Genomic DNA, 20990 nt, shown 5'->3' with positions numbered 1-20990 from the left:
GAGGGACAGATGAGATAAGACATTCCAGGTAGCAGGAAGAGAGGGTGCAGATACATGGGTGTGGCAAAGAGGGCAATGTATGAGCAGAATAGCAAGAACTACCTGCTCGAGCAGGTTACTTTGGCAGACTATAGAGTCAGCTGGTAATACGGGTCCCTAGTCTAGTGTTTGGTGATCATCGTTTCACATCCCTCGCCTCACTGGTGATAGTCTGAAAATTTGGATAGGATTTAACTCCGCTTCAAGAGTCCTTTTAAAACTTACACATAACTGTAATATCTCAGCTTAGGAGGAAAATGACATTAATGAGAACTTGATATCATGAAATATGAAATACGGCCTCCAAATGATGCACCAACACTGATGATGCTTTTTCAAACGCCATCTACTAACTTGGGCGAGTAAAATGGGCAGAAACAGTATCATAGAAAGGTATTCATTAATCTATTCACAGATATTTACTGGCTGCCTATCGCAGACTCTATCCAATCTTTGGTCTTGCAGAACTTCCAGTCTGGGGCGGGGGGAGGACACTGACAAGTAAGTGGGTGACACCTATCTGTGTGCTATGTGAAATGGGAGGGGAAGTTCCAGGAGATCCCAATTTAGGAGACCAGAGAATGGCCTGGTGTCTTTGAGGAGCTAGAAGCACAGCACACCTGGAGCGCAGAGCAAAGGGGTGGCGTGATGGGAGATGAGGCTGGAGGTGAGCCAGGGTTAGTCTATCCTGCTCGGGGATCTGCACCTTCACCAATGCTCAAAGGGAGGTAACAAAGAGTTTTAAACAAAGGTGTACTATAGTGCGATTTCGGTTCCAGGAAAATCATTCTGGCTTAAGGTTGGAAAATGGATAGGAAAAGACAAGATTGGAGATCGGGAGACCAGTCAGGAGGCTGCTGAAATTGGTGATGCCTCCAACAAGGGCAGCGGCAGAGGGGATGGAGACAGGTATTTAGGAGGTACAATCCCATGGCTTGCATGGCTGACTTGGGAGAAAAGGAAAAGGAAAGAGTTTGAGTTGACATCCTGGCTTTTGGCTTGCGATTTTGTGTACAAGATGATGTTACTGAAAGAGAGAGACAATAAAATGAGGGACTCATATTTGGTGGTGGGGGTGATGGGGGCTGGGGGTTAAGAAAAATAAGTTCACTTTGAGACAGACTGAGTTTGAGGACACCCAGGCAAACATGTCCAGATGCAGAAGGAAATAGGGATCTGGAACTCAGGAGGGATATCAGGGCTGGAGAGAGACCTGGAAGTCCTCAGCATAGCAAGATGAGAACCAAATGGATGCAATCTTCCAGGGTGAGAAGGTTGAATGAATAAACAGAATAGCCTAGGCCTGAATGCTGAGCTAGATGGACAGAGCCCAGAAAGGAGACCAAGAAGGAGCAGCCAGAGTTCCAAAAAGGAAAATAAGAGAGTACAGTATTTTAGAAGTCAGGGAAAGAAAGGGTGGTCAGGAGTGTGTCACATGCCATGGAGATGCTAAGTTACAATAAGAACTGAGAAGCATCCATTGGATTTAGCTACAAAGACCTCAACAGTGACACTGGTAAGAGCAGGTTTAGTAAACAGGAGTGGCCAGAACAAGACAGCAAAGGGCTGGGACTGAAAGGGGAGGTAAAACAAAACAAAACAAAACAAAACAAAACAAAACAAAACAAAACAACCAGATACTGAGTTACAGCATCTCTTTCTAGAAGTGAAGGGAGAGAAGAGCTAAAGTTAGATTTTGTGGAAGCATAAAAAAGTATATAGGATAGTTTGGGGCACAAAAATTAGGATGGGAAAATGCTAAGAAAAGGTTTCCCCACAGGAAAAGATGGGGTCCTGAGAAGGTAGGACAGGCAGGGGCCCAGAATTGGTTTTCAACAGGAAGAATGTCTCTTCCTTTTCAGAAGAATAAATGAAAAAAAAAAAAAAAAGGATGAGAAGGGTTAAACATTGAGAGTGACTAAAGAATTCACTCTGATGCCTTGAACATGAACTGATATAAACTCTGTTATACATTAGAAGGCATCTGAACCCAAGACTTAAGAAAAAAATCTTTAGATTTGGGAATCTGTCACTCTGTTTCAAAAAGCAAAAAGTTCTCTTTCTTTTTTAGTATTTGGAGTCAAAGAAGACTATAGGGGAGGTACTGTTTACATTGCAGTCTCATCAAAATATCTTTTAAAAACCACATTGAGTTCACTAGAGAGGAAATGCATTTAGTATAAGGCCTTGCAGAGTGGACAGCCTTATTTTAATAAGATACAGTGATGCATATAAAATAGACTTAAAAAAATGCTTTGCTTACTGTCAAATCCATATTTTACTGGAAAAGATTTTGATAGTGTAATCCAACAACTACTAGGAAATGCATGTCTGCAAATTCAAAGATTATATGACTTGAAGAAACTGCTTTAATCAGTGTTTATCAAATAGATTTAAAACAAGTTCTTAGATCTAATTCAAATATGTTCCCGCTCATTTACAAAGCAAGATTTTAGGTATTTAGGCACAGAAAATGATTGTTTCCAACACTGAAAGTGAGTGCTCTACCAGATTTGTTTTGTTTGGGGCTGGATTTTCTTCCTTTCATCCAAGAGCCACTTGGAATTTAAGGATGAATTGTCACAGGGAAGAAAATCTCATTTATCATACTCTTGACTTTCTTTTAAAAGGGATACACTTGTCTGTTCCTATGCTCCACCTCCCCAAGAACCACTTTAGCAATAAATTAGGCTTGAACTAAAGTTCCTTGATATAAAGCAAAAGTTTTACATTTTAATTAGCTTTGGGAAGTCAAGGGCCATTTTACTAGAAACCTAAAGAGATGGGAGTTGTGCCTAATCACAGACCAAAAGGACCCACCTGCCTCCTTTCTCTGGAATAAAAACGCAAATAAAGCAGAGCAACTGATTGAAAATGGCCAGAGTCAGGGGTCAGTGCCTAATGTCAGCTCTCACCGTGGCCAGGGCCATGTGACTCCATTGTGTGGCCTCAAGGAAGTGACACAACCCTTGGCCCACAGAAGCAGTGGAGAGGCTCCTTTTAAAGAGGGCCCCATCAAGGAAAACTCTCAAGAAATCAAACCCACTTTCTAGATTTATTGGAGGTAGCCTGGCAACATTACTGCTGATATAATGTGAGAATCTTGCTTACTATAATGAAAACTATGTTTGCAAAAATCATGCTGGGGGGTGGGGTGGGGGGAAATCCATTTTTGTATATTTGTATGTAGGGCAACCAGACCGTAAACCTTGAAAGGAAACCCTAAATCTGAAATACTGTGTTGAGAGTAGCAGTCAGTGCCTGCAGAATCCAGGAACATGGAGAAAAACTGTTCAATCCCTCGACCCCAACAGAGGTAAAGTCCCTCCTCTTGCAAAATAACAACAACAACAAAAAAAGTTCTTCTTCTCGTAAAGGAAAGGGTCCTTTAGCATCTTTTGTCCTCTCACCGCTACTGCCTCCTCTCCCTTTATTATTACTGACCTCACACACAGAATCGAAGCCACGGGCTGAGGAAAATCTGGGGCCCTGTTCTGTTTGGGGCCCCGAGATCGAGAGAGCTGTGGAGCTGCTGCTGAGGGTCCTGCCCGGATTTAACCCGGTAGAGGACCAATCTCCCTTCTTTGGGTCGAGATGCAAACTTACTCAGACCGCAGCTTGGGCGCGCGGGCTCTCGGGGCGCTCCGTGGCGCTGTTCGTGGTGCTGAAGCCTGCGCCAAGACGCGGAGGCAGCAACCCACGCACAGGCGTTCGGCTGTCAGGGGCTCCCGGCCCAGATCGATGTGAGGCGAGTCTGGAAACAGCTGCCGCCCACAGAGCTACAGCCAGCGCCAGAGTTTGGCTCCATGGGTAGCTCACTGGCTTACTTCTTTGCAATTGCAAAATGGCTGGTTCACTTTTTCTCTTCCCAGGGGATTCCGCAGAGCCCACCTCTGGCTCCCTGATCTGGCATATCTCTTTCCTGAAGTTCTCCCTGCCCATACTAACTCTCTCTCACCCCCTCTCCTTTGTACAATATTTTGCCCTTGCAGAGCACCTCACAGTTGGCACAGTCCTCACTGGCACCATCAACTGGGCCATTTCTCATACACACATAACCATTCCTTCTCTCCCACAGATAGTTTTTGTTTCCTCTGCCCCTCCTCTCCCAAGCACTTTCCAACCAAGCAGGAGACTATTACCTCAATGTGCAGGGTGGGTGAATCACCTTACCCATCATAGCAAAATCACTGATTTCTCCTTGGCAACGAATTAGAAGAGGCAGAGGTTAGAGTTCCAAAGGACCAAGAAAAAGTCCCTTAAGAAATTTCTAGGAAAATATGGGCAGTGGTCAGGAGGAGGGGAATGGAGACAGACACTAGGAACAAAGTGAAGGAAAGAGCTTGGGCCTTAGCGGTGCAAGGCTTAGTGCCGGTAGAGGACTCCCAGTAGGTGGCACTCTAGCTCAAGGTGCTTTTGGTAGAAGCCTTGACTGTGACCCTGGCTCCACCTTAAACCTTCTTTCCGCTAAACAACTCCCCAGCCGGGTTTGGAGATCTGTCTTCCTCTTGATCCAAGCACTTATCCAGACTATATTTGTGCTAAAAAGCACCGTTTGCACAATTCTATTTACTGTAATACACGATGATGAAGGGAACATAAATAAAAAAGAGAGGGTCAGTGGGAGGATTTTTTCTTTTTTCATATGTGATTGATGGTGCTCAGATCAAAACTGTGTAATCATCAATAACATGATTCAGCAATTGGGAAATGTAAACAAGTTGTGCAAATGCTTGCTCTGGTCAAAGCCCTGAGGGGCCCATGGGGCTGGGCCAAGCTTAAAGATGGTGATGCCAGCAGGATGCCTCCTCCCTCCCAGCAGGGCAGAGCTGGCTGTGCCTACAGCCTGACTGGTGTGACCTTTGGCTTTTGCAACACACATGCGGTTGGGCTGGGGTTAATGGCACTTTGCAGGGAGCTCCAATTGAGTAAACAAAAAATGCCTTGCCCTGTTCTAATGGAGCACATTATTCTGAGGCCTAAGCCTTCATCCAGGCCCCGGCAGCTGCTCTGCAGGTCAGTGCTACCAATAAAGCAATTAGCCAATGAGAAAACTCTTCTTCCCTGAGGGGGACTCGGGGGCTTTGTTGCAGTTGCTGTGCTTTGCTTTGGGTTTTTAAACAAGGAACCCAAGTTGATCTGAGCCTCTTACATCAGACTCCAGGACGAGGACAGCGAAATTGTGTGTTTGCTGAGTGTGATATTTTAAGGAACTGGTCCCTTGTTCGACACAGGCTGGAAAGCTCACTGCTTCCTGTTCAATTAACCTGAACCATAGCTGAACTCTGCCCTTTGAACTCACTCAGCAGATAAATACATTAGCTCACCTAAGGAATCATTAATATTTTTCAATCACATAAAACAAACATGAATGTCTGAACACAACCCAAGAGATAGCCAATTAGGAATGGAACACGTTGGAAAAAAATCACAAATGGATGTTGTTTACAGAACAAAAAGGGTCAAAGAAGAAATAAAATGGATCATTCCAACAGTTCTGGAAACAAAGGGGACTTTCATTTTCATCTCTGCAAACATGAAAGGTACTGAGCAATATTTAGCAAATCCTGTTCCATCTATATTGTTCTATAAGAAAAAGTTGTACCTTACTCCTGGTCTGGTTTCTATCTACTTCCATCAGAACACACAACTCCAAGCCCTTCTCTTTGAAAGTGACTTCAGTGTTCATGCTCATATACAGAGCCCCAAATATTGCATTTATGGGGAAAATTTTATTCCCAATTTGCTACAAATGAACCAAAATAATTTTTGTGGAAGTATCACTGCTTTTAAGTGAACCAGTGTAACTAAACCAAGCTAGTGGCTTGACTGAAATAATTTTACAGTAGAAAATGATGTTCCTGTGATGTTGTTACTCTAGCATATAAACAAATTTTGATTTTGGGGGAGGGAAAGAGAATAGAAGAGAAGAAGAGGAAATATGCTAAATGCATCTATTTTGTCCTTATCCCTGCATGTCATCTTAGAAGAATAAGAAAAACATCCAACCGAGTCATTACACATTTCAGTTTGATTCAATTTCACTTCCCACAATTCTGCCTCTTGACTCCTCCCCTCCTACCCCCTTTTCATTTTTGTTTGGTTTGGAGTGTGGGCTTAATGCCCAGCTATCCTAGATGAGAACACTTAAAGGAATATCACAAGCGCGAAGGGTAAATCTATTGAACGAGGGTCTTTAACTATGTGGTTTCCTTAAAGGGAAAGGTTGGATCAATAGGATCAATATGAAAGGTTTCCCTGGCCCTGCATAAAAGGGTAAGGGCTTCTCTTTTCACTGGTTTAACTTTACTCTCTGACAAATGCAAATCAATGGATCTGTGTTTACAACAGATTCCCTAACAGACCCAACTTGGGTAAAGCCCAGAGCCTCGCCCTGGGGGTGGAGAGTCCAAGCTTGCTCTAGGGGGATGCTCTAGGGCAGAGCTTCCTGCTCAAGGCCCTGGGGGTGGAGTGGGTTTGCTGCCCACTGGGATCCTGCTGCTGCTGCCTGCGGTCTCTCCAAAGAGGATAGGGAAAAAAAAAAAAAAGGAGCAATGCAGGCACCAAACAAATTCTTCCATAGATGCCTCAACCCAACATAAACATAAAGCCCAAATTCCTAGGATCTGGTGAGCCAGTCAACCTTGTTTCCTACCAGTATAGACCTGGGAAGTTGTCTACACAGAGGAAGCTGGAGTGGGGTACCTACAATTGGAGCAGCCCATATATTTCAGCTCTAGAATGCTCCTTCTCTCCTTTCTTAGGTAGTAACTGGCTCTCTTAGCTATTATAAGGCAAACCACTGAAACTGTGAGTTCTTTTCCCTTTAATTTTACCTACCCCTTTAAAAATGTGATGCTTTCCAGAGATTACATGACTTCAAGTCAATACCAGTTACAAAGAAATTATTTTTCTTCCTGCAGGAGAAAGTATATGTATATTTGATTACATGAGCCAAAGTCCAATGCTGATTAAATTACGTTGGAGGTGTGCTTCCAACCCAAACAAAGTCTGCTTTCTACAGAAGAGTAATGGATCTTCAAATGGCGAGAGAGGCGCCAAGGTGGAATGCAGAGCCTCCCTTCCCTCTGGGACAATTTGCGTAGGACAGTTTTTCATAACAATGTCCACAGCTTCTAGGAATCCTTCTCCCCCAGTGAGACTAGCTCCGTTTGCACCGCCCACAGACTGCCTCCATGCCTTGCCCATCTGCACCGTGCTATGCATCAGATGGGCTGAGCTACCCAATCACTCTCCCCAGCTCCTCACTCCCTGCCCCTACAGAAACCTGTGTACATTTCTCAGAGTATTCACCTGGAGGGAGACTTGAACATCAAAAAGCTTTTCCCAAAGGCACTGAAGTGCATTAGGGGGACGGACTGGGTGATGAGAGGTGCTGATGGGCGCCCAGCTCACCTTGAGCAGGCTCTGTACCTGACACCATAAACGGCCCTGTTGCGTTCCCTCATAATGATCTCCCCACACCAAGAAGAGTATCCCCTCGGAGGAAGCAATTTTCCCCAGGTCTGGGAAAACCAAGGGTCTCTGAGAGGCTGGGGGTGAGGATAATTCAGAGTCTGAAGATAAAGTTTAAGGCCGAGGGTTCCTCAATATTCACCCTTTTCCCCAGGGCCCTTTATCCAGACAATTATTTCTATTTATTCCCTCCTCATTTCCCTTCCTTTGGCAAGAGCCCAGAAACTAAATCTCTCTGCTTCTCCTTTGAGGTTTTCATCCCTCCAGGGATATTCTGACATGATACCACTTTTCCTCAGTTTCTGCCAACACCAGCCACCAGCAATAGTGTGGTGGGGCCCAGTATTTTATTTCTTAGAACTCTTCAACCCCCTTCCTGTGATCTTCCTTTAGAAACAGTTTCTGAAGCCCAGAAAACCAAGAGGTGACCCTAAAGTGAAGTTTTGGATTGAAGACAGCCGGAGAGGCAGCCTCCTTTCCTCTCAAGGTTCAGGTCTGGAGATCCAGAAGGTAAACGCTGCCCAGGGCCCCCTGTTACCTGCGAGCAGACCCGTGTCTCTAGAGAGAAGTGGGGCACCCACCCTCCTCTTGGAGACACAGAGAATCTGAGGGGCTCAGTTTCCCCTCTGCCCCAGCCTCACCACTCACCAGGAATCTAGCCCTGTTTGGGGATTCTAAGACGGAGTGGGGGAGAGTCTAAGATTCCACCCTCCAAAAGCCCATCACCCCTCCCAGAACCTAAGGGCCTTTCCCCTGGGGCTTATGGGGAGGGGCCAGCTGTCTTCCTCACCAGAAGGAAACTGCGCACTTTTCTTTTGCTTTCTATATCTAATCACCTGACCTAGTTCACTACAGGTTTTCAGAAGCGGAGTAGGGCTCATTCCGACTAGGAATCAAGGAGCTGTAGCAAAGCTCCCTTCTCTAAGGAAACCCACTGGAAGGAAGATGACTCCTATCTCTGGGGAGGATGGAAAGAAATAACTGCTTCCCCTTTGCCACATCTCAAAGCAGAATAACGCAAGACCTGTTCTTTTTTTCTCTTTTCTTTCCTTCCTCCTCTTTCTCATTTCATTCTTGGAGAAGGAAGAAAAACACTCCTTTTCTTCCAGGTTCAAACCTTCTCTTGAAGGAAAAGCTTAGTTTTTCTTAAATTGGTGAGTTTATAATTTCAAAAAACCCGAACAATTTAGTTCTCATCTCACCCCCACTGCCGCCCCTGCTCTTTCTTTCCTTCATTCACCTTTGTGTTCCTTCTGGAAGAATAAGCCATTTGGCAAAGGGAGCGGTTGGCAGCATGTGGAGGTCTCCCTGCCACAGAGAAGGAACAGTTTTGAAGTTCTTTCTTTTCCCGTCAAGGCAGGTGTCTCAGAGAAAACCTCTCTACCAGGGCCAGGCCTGGGTCCCTGTCTCAGAGGGGAAGATCTCTCCAGCTGGTGGGAAGTGGGGAGGGGGCGTTCCCCAGTCTATTTTTTCTTATCTTCCTGCCCAAGCTGGGGTAAGAAACAAGATTTTTCCCTGGCTGACCCAATTAGCCCAGAGCAGAGCAGACCATTCTGCAGGATGAAGCCCAGGCCATTGTCACAGGGGCCTCGTTAACTATCCAACTAATGCATCAGTGTAGAAAGTCTGTGAATAGTAACATTTAAAGCGAATGTTCTTTCTTAATGAAAACAAATAAGGATTGGGCGGATCCGCGGGTCAGGAAGCTGCGAGATTAGCAGGCAACTTTAGAGACATCGTTCCTATACTTCTGTCTATTTCTGCTTTGCAAATAAGTTTATCTATACCATTTTTTAGGTCCCACATATATGCATTAATATACGTTATTTCTTTTTCTCTTTAGAGACGTCGTTTCTAAAGTTCGGCTTAGACGTTCAGGCATATCCAGAGGAGACCAAATTTCCGGGACGGTTTCCATGGAGGAAAGAAGTTGCCCGGGGCCCTGCTGGACCAGATGTGGGCCGCGCGGGGCGAAGGCGAAGGCACCCCAAGCACGAGACGACTGGGAGGACTCCGGCGCCGGCCCGTGCGACGGCCTTTTGGATACCATCCACCAGGAGAGCCTGCGGCGGGAAGCGCAGAAGGCGGCGTTGTGCGCGCGGGGGCTGGGGGAGAGGGCAGGCAACCCGGCGACAGAGGGCAGGCAACCCGGTGACAGGGGGAAACCTCGGGTAGGAGGCGGTGGGCTGGGGCCGCGCGGGGTGGAGCGGCGGCCAGACCCGAGAATCCGCCTGGAGCTGGGGAAGCGGCGCGGCGGGAGCGCCGGGGAGCCGGGCCGCTGGCGAGCGCTCTGCTGGGAAGAGGGCGCCGTCGGGCTTACTGGAAACGCGCCGGATCAGATTCCGGATCAATGAAATCTGGGTCCACACGTTTACGTTACTGTTGCCAGCATTAATGCTCTTTTAATCTTCTAAACATTATCAGCATCGATCTCCCTCCATATACACATTTCTTTGAGAAAGTGACATAACCACATGGTGGAAAGCCTGGAATAAAAATAAATGCGCAACCTCTCGCATCGGGGGCGCCCGGCGGCCTGGGCTACTTCCCGCGCGCGGGTTCACTACCCTGTCTCGCGTCCCGCCGGCTTGGCCACGCTCCCGCCCGCCCTAATGAGACTTAGGAAGGTGTTCTCGAGGCACCCGGGACTTGACCAGTCAAGGATGGTAGCGAGCTTTTCAATTATTAATCCAACCAGCCAGCACGAGGAAACATCGTGTGTTCCATACCGACGTGGGCTGCAGTCCGCCTCTCCCACTCGGAGGATCCCGAACTAAACCGTCGGAAGAGACAGGCTGAGCCCCGCCGGCAGCCAGACCAGAGGGAAGAGTGGGGTGGGGGGGTCTCTGCGAATACTCGGGGGAGTCTCCCCGCCCCCGCCCCAGGCTTAGCGCGGTCTGAGGACTTCCCCTGTCGCCAAAAACGAGCCGCGCACGCACCGTGGTGCCCCTGGCAGGTGCCGCGCGGAACTGTCCTGGCCATGTTCCGCTGCCGCGGGCCGTCAGGTGGCCCAGGCGGCATCTCGTTGGGTTGGTTAAGGGCCCTCCGCTGCCTGAATAGAGTTGGCTCCAGATTGGCCGCTGGGAGCTGCTGCCTGGAGAGGGCCGGCTGTCTTCGCCGCAGGCAGGCTCCGGGCAGGCTGCCCCGGGAGCCCCGTTCACAGGAGGCGGAAACCTCGGCAGCTTGTGTCGTCGGGGGGCTCTGCTCAGTCTTCTGGTTGTTGGAGGAAACCACTCCCACCACCGGGGCCTCGATCTTTTTCCGCGAGGTGCCCATCCACTTTCTTGCCTGGGTTCTCTCGCCCCTCCTGGTGCGTGTTTGTGCTTGATTCAGAGGCCTCTTGGGTTCAAAGCCAGTGTGTCTTTGTGCTTGAACCTGCGGGAGTTTGTCCTCACCGCCTCTTGCCGGGTTAATAAAAACTGCCCTGAGGGAGCCAGCCGTGGGGGCCGTCAAAGAGACCTAACCCACAGAGGTTGCAAACAGTTTCGGCCCTTGCCACCGTTCATGAATGAAGCCGTGCACTTGGAGCCCATTGCTCCGAAATCTAATGTTGAGGCAATCTGAGTTTCCCTGAGATTTTCTCCCTTCCCCTTTGAAATACTACCCGGGGGTGTGGATACACCGAGGCGGGTTGGCAAGGAGGAGAGCAAGGACCGCTTCTGTTGTGACAGGGTGTACTTCACCTAATGGTGAGGTTGCCGGGCGCTGGCCCAAATCAGACATCTTCATTCTGCGATCCCTCAAACCCCTATCTGCTTAGACCTCTGGCAAGACCCAAAATGAGAAAGAGAAAGGGAAATTTAAATGAGATAGAGAGAGAGATAAATAGAGAGAGACAGACAGAGACAGAGACACAGACACCTGGTCTCGGTCAGATGGCCCCCCCACCCCCACCCCGCCCTGCCAGCAGTCTCTGCGAGGTTCAGGCCTGGGAGTCCGGCAGAACTGCCTTGTGGAATCACTGGGCTTGCTTAACCCCTGGCGCTGAATGGTGTGGGCCCTCGACAGCATCCTGGTGAGATTCCGAGCGATACTCCTGCAGGAGAAGGCCTCAGCTTTTCTTCTCCATTTGCTCCTGTCCCCTAGCGCTCTGCACACATAATACCTACTTACCAGTCCCAGCTTCTGCATCAGTGTCTGAAGAGACTGATCTATTGACCCCAAACTGAAAAGCCTCCTATGTAATAATAACCACTCAACACACTTGTAGTTGCTGATCAAATGGCCAGATAAAAAGGCTAAAGCTCTTGTCCCTTTTCAACTCGGGGTAATAAAACAGACACACATTTGAATGCTTGAGCAAAGCGGGGTCCCTAGCAGGAAATTCCCACTTGCTGAAGGAGGCTTTCAGATTCCCACTGAGGGGGGCTTTCTTGCTCCTCCTCCAAAAAGCCCTGAGGCTGCCTGAGGCCATCCCCTAAGGAGTGGCCCCGGGACTCTCCCATGGTGGGTGGTGGGACTGGGGTCCCCCAGGGATGCCACACTCTCCCTTATCCCAGCAATGCTCTTGGGAAAATGCTTGAGACCAGCTAACCCGCAGAGCATTACTTTCCAAATCGCTTTCAGACATACATAGGCAGAAGGCACACGTTTTTAAAAAGCTCTGTCCTTTTCGGGACAGGCGTGAGGGGGCGGCAGCGCTCTGAGATGGGCCCCAGTAGAACAGCTGTCATCCTGCCTTACCTTACTTTGGCCCCCTTCCCCAAGACCAGCTGCCAAGTTTCTTCTGGCTGCCTGTGCCCAAGAAGCCAGCCCATGCTAGAGCTCACCCCTGGAGGGACTAAGGGCACTTTCAGGGGCCTAAGACAAAGGGGTACTACACTGTTCAGAACTGTCAGTAAGCTTCCAATGTATTTTTCACCGATACTCTCTATTCATTACTTAATCTTTGCGAGGAACCAAGAGCAATCACAGAAAATTATAGGAGAGGATGAAGAGTAAGCTAAATTAGGAGAAAGATAAAGTAGGTTTTTAAATCCATGCAGAACTATTTGGAGTTCACTGATTTGGGGAAGCTCTTGTTGGGGGGGGAGTGGAGCTAGTTTTCTTTACCTTTTCAGATCAACACTGCGGGGAGACTACTGACTGGAGATCGGAATCCTCCAACAGCGGGCAAAGGCGGAGGCTGTCAGAGTGGAAACGCCCCCTCCCCAAGTCTAGGCGAACACTCTGCCTGTCACATCCCCCAGCCCGGCCCGGCGTCGGTAGAGTGCACCCCATAAGCCAGGCTCAGCGGTGCGAGGAAAGCCCCGGGGAGCCAAAGAGGAAGCCTGAGCTCGCAGCCCCAGAAGCGCGTTGTGCGAGGCTCGGAAGAGCCGGCTACCCACTATCCGCGTCTATTTAAATCACCGCCACCACGAACTGTCCCCCACATAATTCGAAGATCCGGAGAGACAGCCTCAGTCCAAAAGAAGCTGCCCATCCCGGCCTGCAGTCGGGTATCGTGTGTCCTCCCCAGTGGGACGCCTGGACACTTTGCCCCTCTTGGCCCGTGGCAGGGTCCTGGGGGCAGCAAAATTGCCGTGCGCAGAAAAGCGCGCAACTGTGTGCCAGTCGCAGCCACGGCTGCGCCTTTCTCTCTGGCTCCCGCCGCCCACACTGGAGGTTTCTGCGCTCCTAGAACAATAGAGGGCTGTACATCGCGGCTCCGCCGCTAGAGGAGGCACAAAGAGCCAAGCCGGCTACAGAACAATGTAACCAGCGCGTAGACCCGTCCCCTCCCGTCGGCTGCCAACCCTCCCCGTCGCCGAGCTACGCGCACAATCAGCGTCCGCTTAATGCAAAGGCGGAGCCTGTAGCCCGCGGCCAAGATGCGTTAACTAACCAGCATCTTAATTTCTCAGCACCTCTTCCCTCGAGCTCCCCAGCCTGTCTCCGAGGCTAGTCAAACCTCGGCAAACCCCAGTAAACGCTGGGAGCCCGGCAAGGGTAGCCGGCAAATAAGGCAGGACGCTCTCTACTCTTAGTTTCTCCTCTCCCGTCCTCCCAGAGAGGTGAATGTGGCAGTCCCAACCTTCGTCCTTGCACCCTCCCCTCACTCTGGGCAGCGACACAGGTGCTGGCCCCAGCCGGCTTTCTCGATCAGAAAGTACCCGCGCCAGTGTCAAGGCCGGAGATGGGCTTGGGAAGCGCTGTTGTATCCTGGCCACCGGTTCTCCGCGTGGGCAAGGCTGTGACTCCTGCCAGTGACCAAAGAAGTTTGCCTAGTATGGTGGGTAGAAAGAGAGCAGAGAGATCTTTCTCCCTTCTAAAGACCACCCCACCCCCCAACTGCCTCCATATAGGGAGACTATGCAGCTTGGAAAACTGAAATGTATTGTCTAAGCAAGAGTTCAAGTGCACAGGGTTTTGAATAAAGGCAATGCCCGGTCCCTGTGAGTCCTGGAAAGAGAGGGCTCCTAGCGGACACTGCGCACCCCATAACTGGGTAAGGTCGGATAGAGAGGGCAGAGTTGGCACGTTCAGCAGAGTGCAAATAAAATGGGGGTGGGGGGCTCGGTCAAGAAGCTCGGGAGACGAGGAGGAAGGAAGGAAGAGAAGTAAGAGAGAAGAGAAGAAAGAGAAAGGGAGGACGGAAAGAAGAGAGAAAGAGGAAACAGAAGAAGAAACAAAGTAGAGAAGAAATAGAAAGTGTGGAGGCGAGAGGAGCAGAGAATCCAGAGAAGAGGCTAAGCGCCCTCACCCGGGGCTACAGGCACCCCGAGCCCTCTCCCAACTGTCTGGCTCCAGGCGACCCTCTGGGCTTACCTGCCAGGCGTAAGGCGGACATGCGCTGGAACTCGGGCTCCTGCAGCCACTTCCACATCCTGCGAAAGGTCTCCCTGCCAGATTTGAGTTTACTCCACGGTTTGGGGTTCCGGAGCAGGTCGGAGAGAGTCCCCTGAGACCGGCACAACACCCTCTGCGCGAAGATCGCCTGGGGGATGCTGTAGCGCTTCAGCTCGGCGGTGATGCGCTGGGCCACCTCCTTGGTGTTGATCTCCTCCAGCTGGCCTGATGTGGCCACCTGCGATCCCGAAGACGACGAGGGCGGCCTCTCACGGCTGGGCGCCAGCACCGGCCCGTGCGACTGAGTATGGCCCGGGTGGTGCAGGCCGTTGAGGTGCGACATCATGGCCGCGGGCGGGGTGCCCAGACCGCGGGACAGGTGTTGCTCACCGCGGGTCAGCATGGCAGTGTGGTGCGCGTCGAAGTTGGGGCTGAGCATTTTGTCGTGGCCCGGGGGCCCGTAGTTGGGCAGGCTCTGCTGCGCGTTGTGGAGGCCGCCCAGCCCGTTGCCCAGCGGCGTGGCGGCCAGCGGGGACAGGCTCTGGCTCATGCCGGGCATCTCCTTGTAGGGGCTGTAGAGGTTGTTCACGGTCGGCAGCCCGCGCTCGTCGCGCATGAGGGTGAAGCTGCCGCTGACGTTGCCCGACAGGCGCTGGTGGTGGTGGTGGTGGTGGTGGTGCGGGTGGTGGTGCGGGTGCGGGTGGTGGAACTTGTCCGACACGGTGGAGATGGGCGGCAGCGGCTGCAGCGGCGTCAGCGTGGTGTAGGTGTTGCTCATGCCCATGCCGGGCGGGGACGAGTCGCAGGACATGCTCATGGCGTGATGGAGCGGGATGGAGAGCTCGGGCCGGTAGTCGCCGCCGTCCAGGATCGAGGCCATGCTGGTGACCATGGCCGAGCGCGACGCCGCCGCCGCCGCCGCCGCCGCCGTGCCCAGCTCCTGGTGCGCCGTTGGCGGCGGCGGCGGGCCCCGCAGCGAGCCGGCGGCGCCGCCGCGGCCCGCGTGGTGGGGGCTGGGGCTGGCCAGCAGCTCCTGCTCATGGCCCGGGCCCCCGCCGCCGCCCCCGCCGCCCCCGCCGCCGCCCCCGCCGCTGCCGCCGCCGGCCGGCCCGTGCAAAGTGCCCAGACTTTCCATTGTCAGCTCCGGGTTCATGGCGCAGCCTTCTAGGTCTTTGGTGAGGCATCGATAGGCGGTGTAGGCAGCCTTCATTCAGTCCATCGGGGCTCGGGGGCGGCGGGGGCGGCGGGGGCGGCCGGCGGGCTGGCGAGGCGCGCGTGGCGGAGACCCGCCGCGGGAGCAAGGGAGGGCGCGGGAGGGCGTGAGTGTGTGGAAGGGGCGCGTGCGTGCGGGTGTGCGCCCCGGGCTGCGGGCGGACGGGCGCGCCCGGGGTGGGGGCGGGGTGGGGGCGGTGGGGGCGTGCGTGCGGGAGAGGGGAGGGGGCGGGGAAGGAGGGAGGGATCACCGGGCCCCGCCGCTCGGGCCGGCGCGCTGCCTCGCCATGTCCGAGCCCGCTCCGGCGCCGACGTCTTCTGTTTGGGTGAGCGGGAGCTGTCCAGAAGGGCTCTGCCGCTCGCCGGGGCAGCCAACCTACCCTCCCGGGCCCGGGGCGGGGCAGTGCCCGATGGGCGCCGCGAGCAGCCACTCCGTGGCCGCGACAGCCCCGGGGGGCGGGCCTCCCGTGCGCAACTGCCAATGGCTGAGGAGGGGGCGGGGCCGCGCGTTTCAGGTTTGGCTGACGGCTCTGTGCCTTTTTTTTCCTCCTTTGCCACTGGAATCAAACGTCAAGGAGAGGGAGGGAGGGGGAGAGAGGGTAGCGGGGAGGGAGAGGCGAGAGTGCGAGCGAGGGAGAGAAATCACGTTAAAGATGCTGCTCTGTGTCTCTCCGGAGCTGCCGCGACCTGGGCTAAAGGGCTGTGCTTCAGTTCCCTTTGCTTTAGTAAACCCGGAGGGGAAGACTCCAGCTATGTGCTGGTGTAAAAACAAACCCACGTCTCCTAACAAGCCACCTCCCGAGCGTCCCTAGCTGGGAGCCGGTAGTTTAGTCTTTTAAAATGCGGGCGCTAATGTATTTAATTCAGGGTAGACTCCCGAGACTGGGGAGTGCATAATCTGCGGGGCGAAGGGAACTCCAGCGCCCTCGCTGCCTGCGAGCTGCGGCTGGCGGACGCAAGCCCACCCGCGGCGCGGGCCGCCGTAATGCATGCAAAGTTAACACAATAACATCATTTAATTACCCAGCGAGCCCATAAATCTCTCAGTTATGAGCCTTCAGAAGGGCCCTGCTAGATTGCAAAACAAAACTAGAACACCAAGAGCTGCGGTTTCAAGGTGACCAAATGCTTGCTGCGCGAGCGAGTTGGAAAGGAGTGGGGTGGGGGGGTGCCGGGGGGGAGGGTGGTAGTGTACAGCAGGGTTGTTGCCGATGTCTGTGGTGAGCAAACTTCTGGGGGCAGGGAGTATGTAAACCAGCCGGGACGTTACTCGCGGATCTTTGCCCTCACACACACACATACACACACACACACACACACACACACACACACACACACACACACACACACACACACACACACACACACACACACGTCTCTTCAATCCCGGGAGAGGTACGCCCCGGGTTACGGCTGTGGGTAGATGACAAGCAGCCCAGATCTGTATATTCAAACCTTGTTTCTGAAAAGACCAGAGCCCTGGTGAGTCCTAGAACGCTCGCCAGCCGCAGCTTTGAAAAGTGCACCTTCAGCTACCCAGGATTTCCGTTGTTTAGTAACCTCCGGTCGGCAACTGGGAGTGGAGCGGGGAGTGGAGAGAAGGTGGAGATGTGTGCGGCCCGGGTTCGGGTGGAGGGGGTGGTTGAAGACAGAAGCCAGTCGTCATTGAAAGCCTTAAAAGTAACAGATTCTTCCAAAGCAGGTTGCGCTCTGTTTGCCTCCGAAGATTCAAGCTAGCTGAGGTTGCGCAGATGTTGCCTTTGTTTAAAGAGACAGTAATTAAGGACAGGGTGGACATAAGTTTGAGAAGCGTGACCTATTTTCTTTTGATCAGCTGTCAAAAGAAGAGCAGGGGGTCTCCTTAAGACAGCCCCCTCCAACCACTTCCAGCTGTTAGAGAAAACTTGATAAGAAAACAAGGACACAGTCCGCAATACTGTATATGCCTTCCTCGCGCTAGAGAAAGGTTTTATTCATTTGGAAAACAGTTCTTAGTCTCGGTGACCTTTTACGGCTGCCCTCCTCTCTCTTATAGCTACAGAGCAAAAAAATCCACCCCCTCCCACATCATCCTGTCACATGAATGTACAGTGACACTATTTATAGATCAACTTTATTGCGTTCTGGCCAATACCTTGCCAATTATTCTCTCAAATAGCCTCTTCTCTTTGATTTCAAAGCCTGGGTAAGAAAGTGGACGATTCCCTGCTTTGCTAGGCATACTTTTCTAGCTGCTCACATCTTTAATGTCACAGCACTAGACAGGTAAAATCACTGTTTTCTGTTTCTCGACTTTCCTCTCTCCCTCACCTCTCCTACCTTTGCTCTTTCCCCTCCCCACCTTACATATGGCAGCTGGACATTTGGGATAATTTGAAAGTTAATGTTTGAAATACAAACCAAGTTGAACAAAAGTTCACAAGAGTGTAATCTCCTGTTGGTCCAGGAGTGCTCAGAGACTGAAATAGGGCAGGAGAGGAGACGGTAGGGGAAGAATCTGCCTAATGTGCCCCAGTACTGAAGGCAGCCTCCTCTGCTCTGGCTTCAGGCTTCAGGAGTAGCCAGTGACCCCAGGCTGGGACATGGGATAGGCACTGCCTCTGTGCAGAAACCTAGGCATATAAATTGCTATTTAAATAAAATTTCAAAATTATAAACTCGTTTACCAGGCTACCAGGATAAATTTGCTCCTGGGTATTGCATCTCGGTGTGCCTGGGAGCAGTCACGTGCTGGGGAGTTGAAAGGTGAGTTGCATATTCTCGCTGCCTCGCTTCCTCTCTCCTCCCTCCTCCCCTCCCCTTCCCTCGATCAATATTGGCGATCTCAGGGAAATCATGAAATCGTATTGGCTTCTTTGTGTATAATTTCATTGGGCTAGATTAAAGCAGATTTTTCACGTTGTTTTTCTGATACTGGTTTGAGGGTTTATAATTCAACCCAAAACCCATTTAAAAGAAAAATTAACGTGCTTTAGTCAGCATCCCCCTTCTTTTTAAACAGGAAAATATTTACTATCTACTTGAAGATAATTTTAAGAGTATCAGTACTAACACAATTTTCAAATGTTTTTAAATATCTTTAGTTTTTTTCTCTATAGCTCTTCGAGGAAATGAAAAGGAAGTGTTGCTTTTTAACCACCCCTTGTTTAGCACAGATGCTCTAAGCTTCAGAACTTCTATGACTCAAAATTTTTTCTTTTAGTTTGAAGTTACACTCCTGTTCCCCATGACTGTATAGAAATGTGGCCGCAGAAGTGCTACTTTACCACTATTAGAATCTGGACAAACAGTTGCACCAGCCATTCTATTAGGAGCACAATACCCATTACTTAGAATACCCCATTCGCAGGGCCAATTTTCTTCAAGATCAAACACTTAAATGGGTCAAAAGAAGCCTGTAAATAAAATGCAGGTCTGACAACAAATGGAAGCTATTGTACCGTAAAAGAAAAAAAAAATTCAATTTGAGCAAGTGCAGAAAAAGACTGGAAATTTTTACTGTTGGAGTTTTCATATGTGTTTTCCCATTAAAATTTTTTTAAGGGTCTGAGAAGGAAAGAAACGTGAACCATTCAGTTAAAACACAGACCCTATAAATTATTCACGAAAAAAATAAATACACAGACCACAAGTAAACCCAATCTGGATAAGGGGCCCAACAGCTCTGTTTTCACTAAACAACGGTAACCACAGCCCAAACCCTGGGGAAAGGGGTGCTGCTTATTTCCACCCAAATGTTCAAAATCCTGAAGAAGGTTTTGTGTTGGACAGAACACATTTGCGCTACAGATAGGTTTATCAGAGCAATACAAAAAGACATAATGGTGGGTTGATTTGGACTATTTTATTTTTGTCCTTCCCCAAACCATCTGGCGTGTGAGTGTAGGGGTATTGATCAGGATCTGTGAGCTGCAGACCCCATGCCAATCCATAGCGTTTCTGGCAATCAGCGGCGCCCATGAATTGCAGCTGTCTGTGCAGCTCCCGAACAGAAATCTTCAAAAAAGTCCCCCCCTTCTCAAACACATCATCCGTTCAGGGGTAAGTCAATATCATTTCTTTGTCATTCCATGAGCGGGGATTATGCAGGAGAAAGTTTTTGTTGTCTGTCGTAGCTGCTGCTGCGCTTTATTATTATTATTTTTTTTAAAGGAAGGAGAGTAATTTTCTAGCCATTGAATGGTAATGGTTTCCCAGAAAGGCCTCAAGCGTTTGTAGGAATCGGACGATAAATGCTGTTTCAATATTGTGGGGGAATTTTCAGAGGAGGGGGAAATTCTCATGTTGCTATACACAATAATAGTGATAATAGAGGGTTCCTTTTAATGACGGAGGATTTTCTTCCGCTTTCTCGGAGCCCCTGGTGATGAAGACGCCGCAAGTCTGTGATTACACTTGCAGATGGACGGTGGATGCTAGTGGCGGAAAAGGCGTCTTCGGAATTGTGGCTCTGTTTGATATCTCCATTAGCTCCAGTTTTCTTCTGCCTGAAAGCTCGGACTGGTTGAGAACAGGGAGAAGAAAACTAAAACCGAAGCCTAGCCCCACTAACTCCCTTCAACCTCCCAGCCCAGAAATTCACTGAGACTTCTCAGTTTCCAGGTGAATCTGGGAAAGTTTATTAAAAAAGTTTTCAAGGTGTTGAGGCTGAACCGGTCCTTTTCTGTCTGCTTCTGGCTCTGCGTGGATGGCGTTAAAATTGAAAACGCCAAGTTAGTTAGAAGAGCTGGAGGGGGACTGCCCTGAACTTTTGGGTGGACAAAGGACACTTTGAGCCAGGGTCGGGGGAGAGTTGAAGTTTGTTAGTGTTCTTCCCACCCTCAGCTAGCCTCCTAGGAAAAGAAAAACGAAGCTCCCAGAGCCCTCGCTCTCGCGGTGGAGGGTTCTCTCGGAGCCCCAAGCACGGTGCCTGGATTAGAAGGTGGGGAGTAGGGTCGCGGGGTGAACCCAGCGGGGTGTAGGAGCCCGGGCGTAACCCACCCAGCCTCAGTAGTCCGGCCGCAGGGAGTGGGCAGGCTTGGGGAAGGGGAGGGGTGGAGAAGACCCCACGCCAAGGAGCTTTGGCACCTGCGCTGGGGAGGGAGTCTGGAGAGGCAGTGGCAGCCAGAATCCTGAGCTCCGCAGAGCAAAACTTCTTGCGCGTCTTCCTGCCTAGTTTTAAAGAAAGCCTGGGACTAGGTCGGCCGACCTTGATCGCCTCCCTCCACGCCTTCAGATAGGGGACTGATGAAGTTTTGTGTCCTCAAGGACACACACACACACACACACATACACACACACACACACACGCTTCTGTCGTCCATCCTCCCTGCCCTCTCTGGGTTCCCCGGCCCCTACGCTGGAGGAGTTTGCGCGGGTTGGGTGCCTGGGCCTCTGATCTGGAACCGAGGTGACTGTCGCCAGGGCTGGGTGCCGGGACTGCAGTCCCTGCCCGGGCACTTTCCTTTTTTCGAATTCGGGGCTCACAACAGAACCTCCTCTGGGGGCCCCCCTTC

The 20990-nt window shown here is 51.0% G+C and overlaps 1 protein-coding gene across 1 annotated transcript in view; it reads right to left on the bottom strand.

Annotated features, from left to right (window-relative positions):
• The window catches only part of ONECUT2 (one cut homeobox 2), a 43470-nt gene extending 27977 nt beyond the window's left edge, over window positions 1–15493 (bottom strand). Inside the window, exon 1 of the mRNA XM_057699446.1 lies at window positions 14263–15493. Within this exon, the coding sequence (XP_057555429.1) occupies window positions 14263–15493 (1231 nt within the window). The remainder of the gene's footprint in view (window positions 1–14262) is intronic.
• Window positions 15494–20990: the final 5497 nt, after the last annotated feature.

This window comes from Hippopotamus amphibius, chromosome 11, assembly GCF_030028045.1.
Source record: "Hippopotamus amphibius kiboko isolate mHipAmp2 chromosome 11, mHipAmp2.hap2, whole genome shotgun sequence".
Lineage (NCBI taxonomy): Eukaryota > Metazoa > Chordata > Mammalia > Artiodactyla > Hippopotamidae > Hippopotamus > Hippopotamus amphibius.
This window is presented reverse-complemented; position numbering and strand designations above follow the sequence as displayed.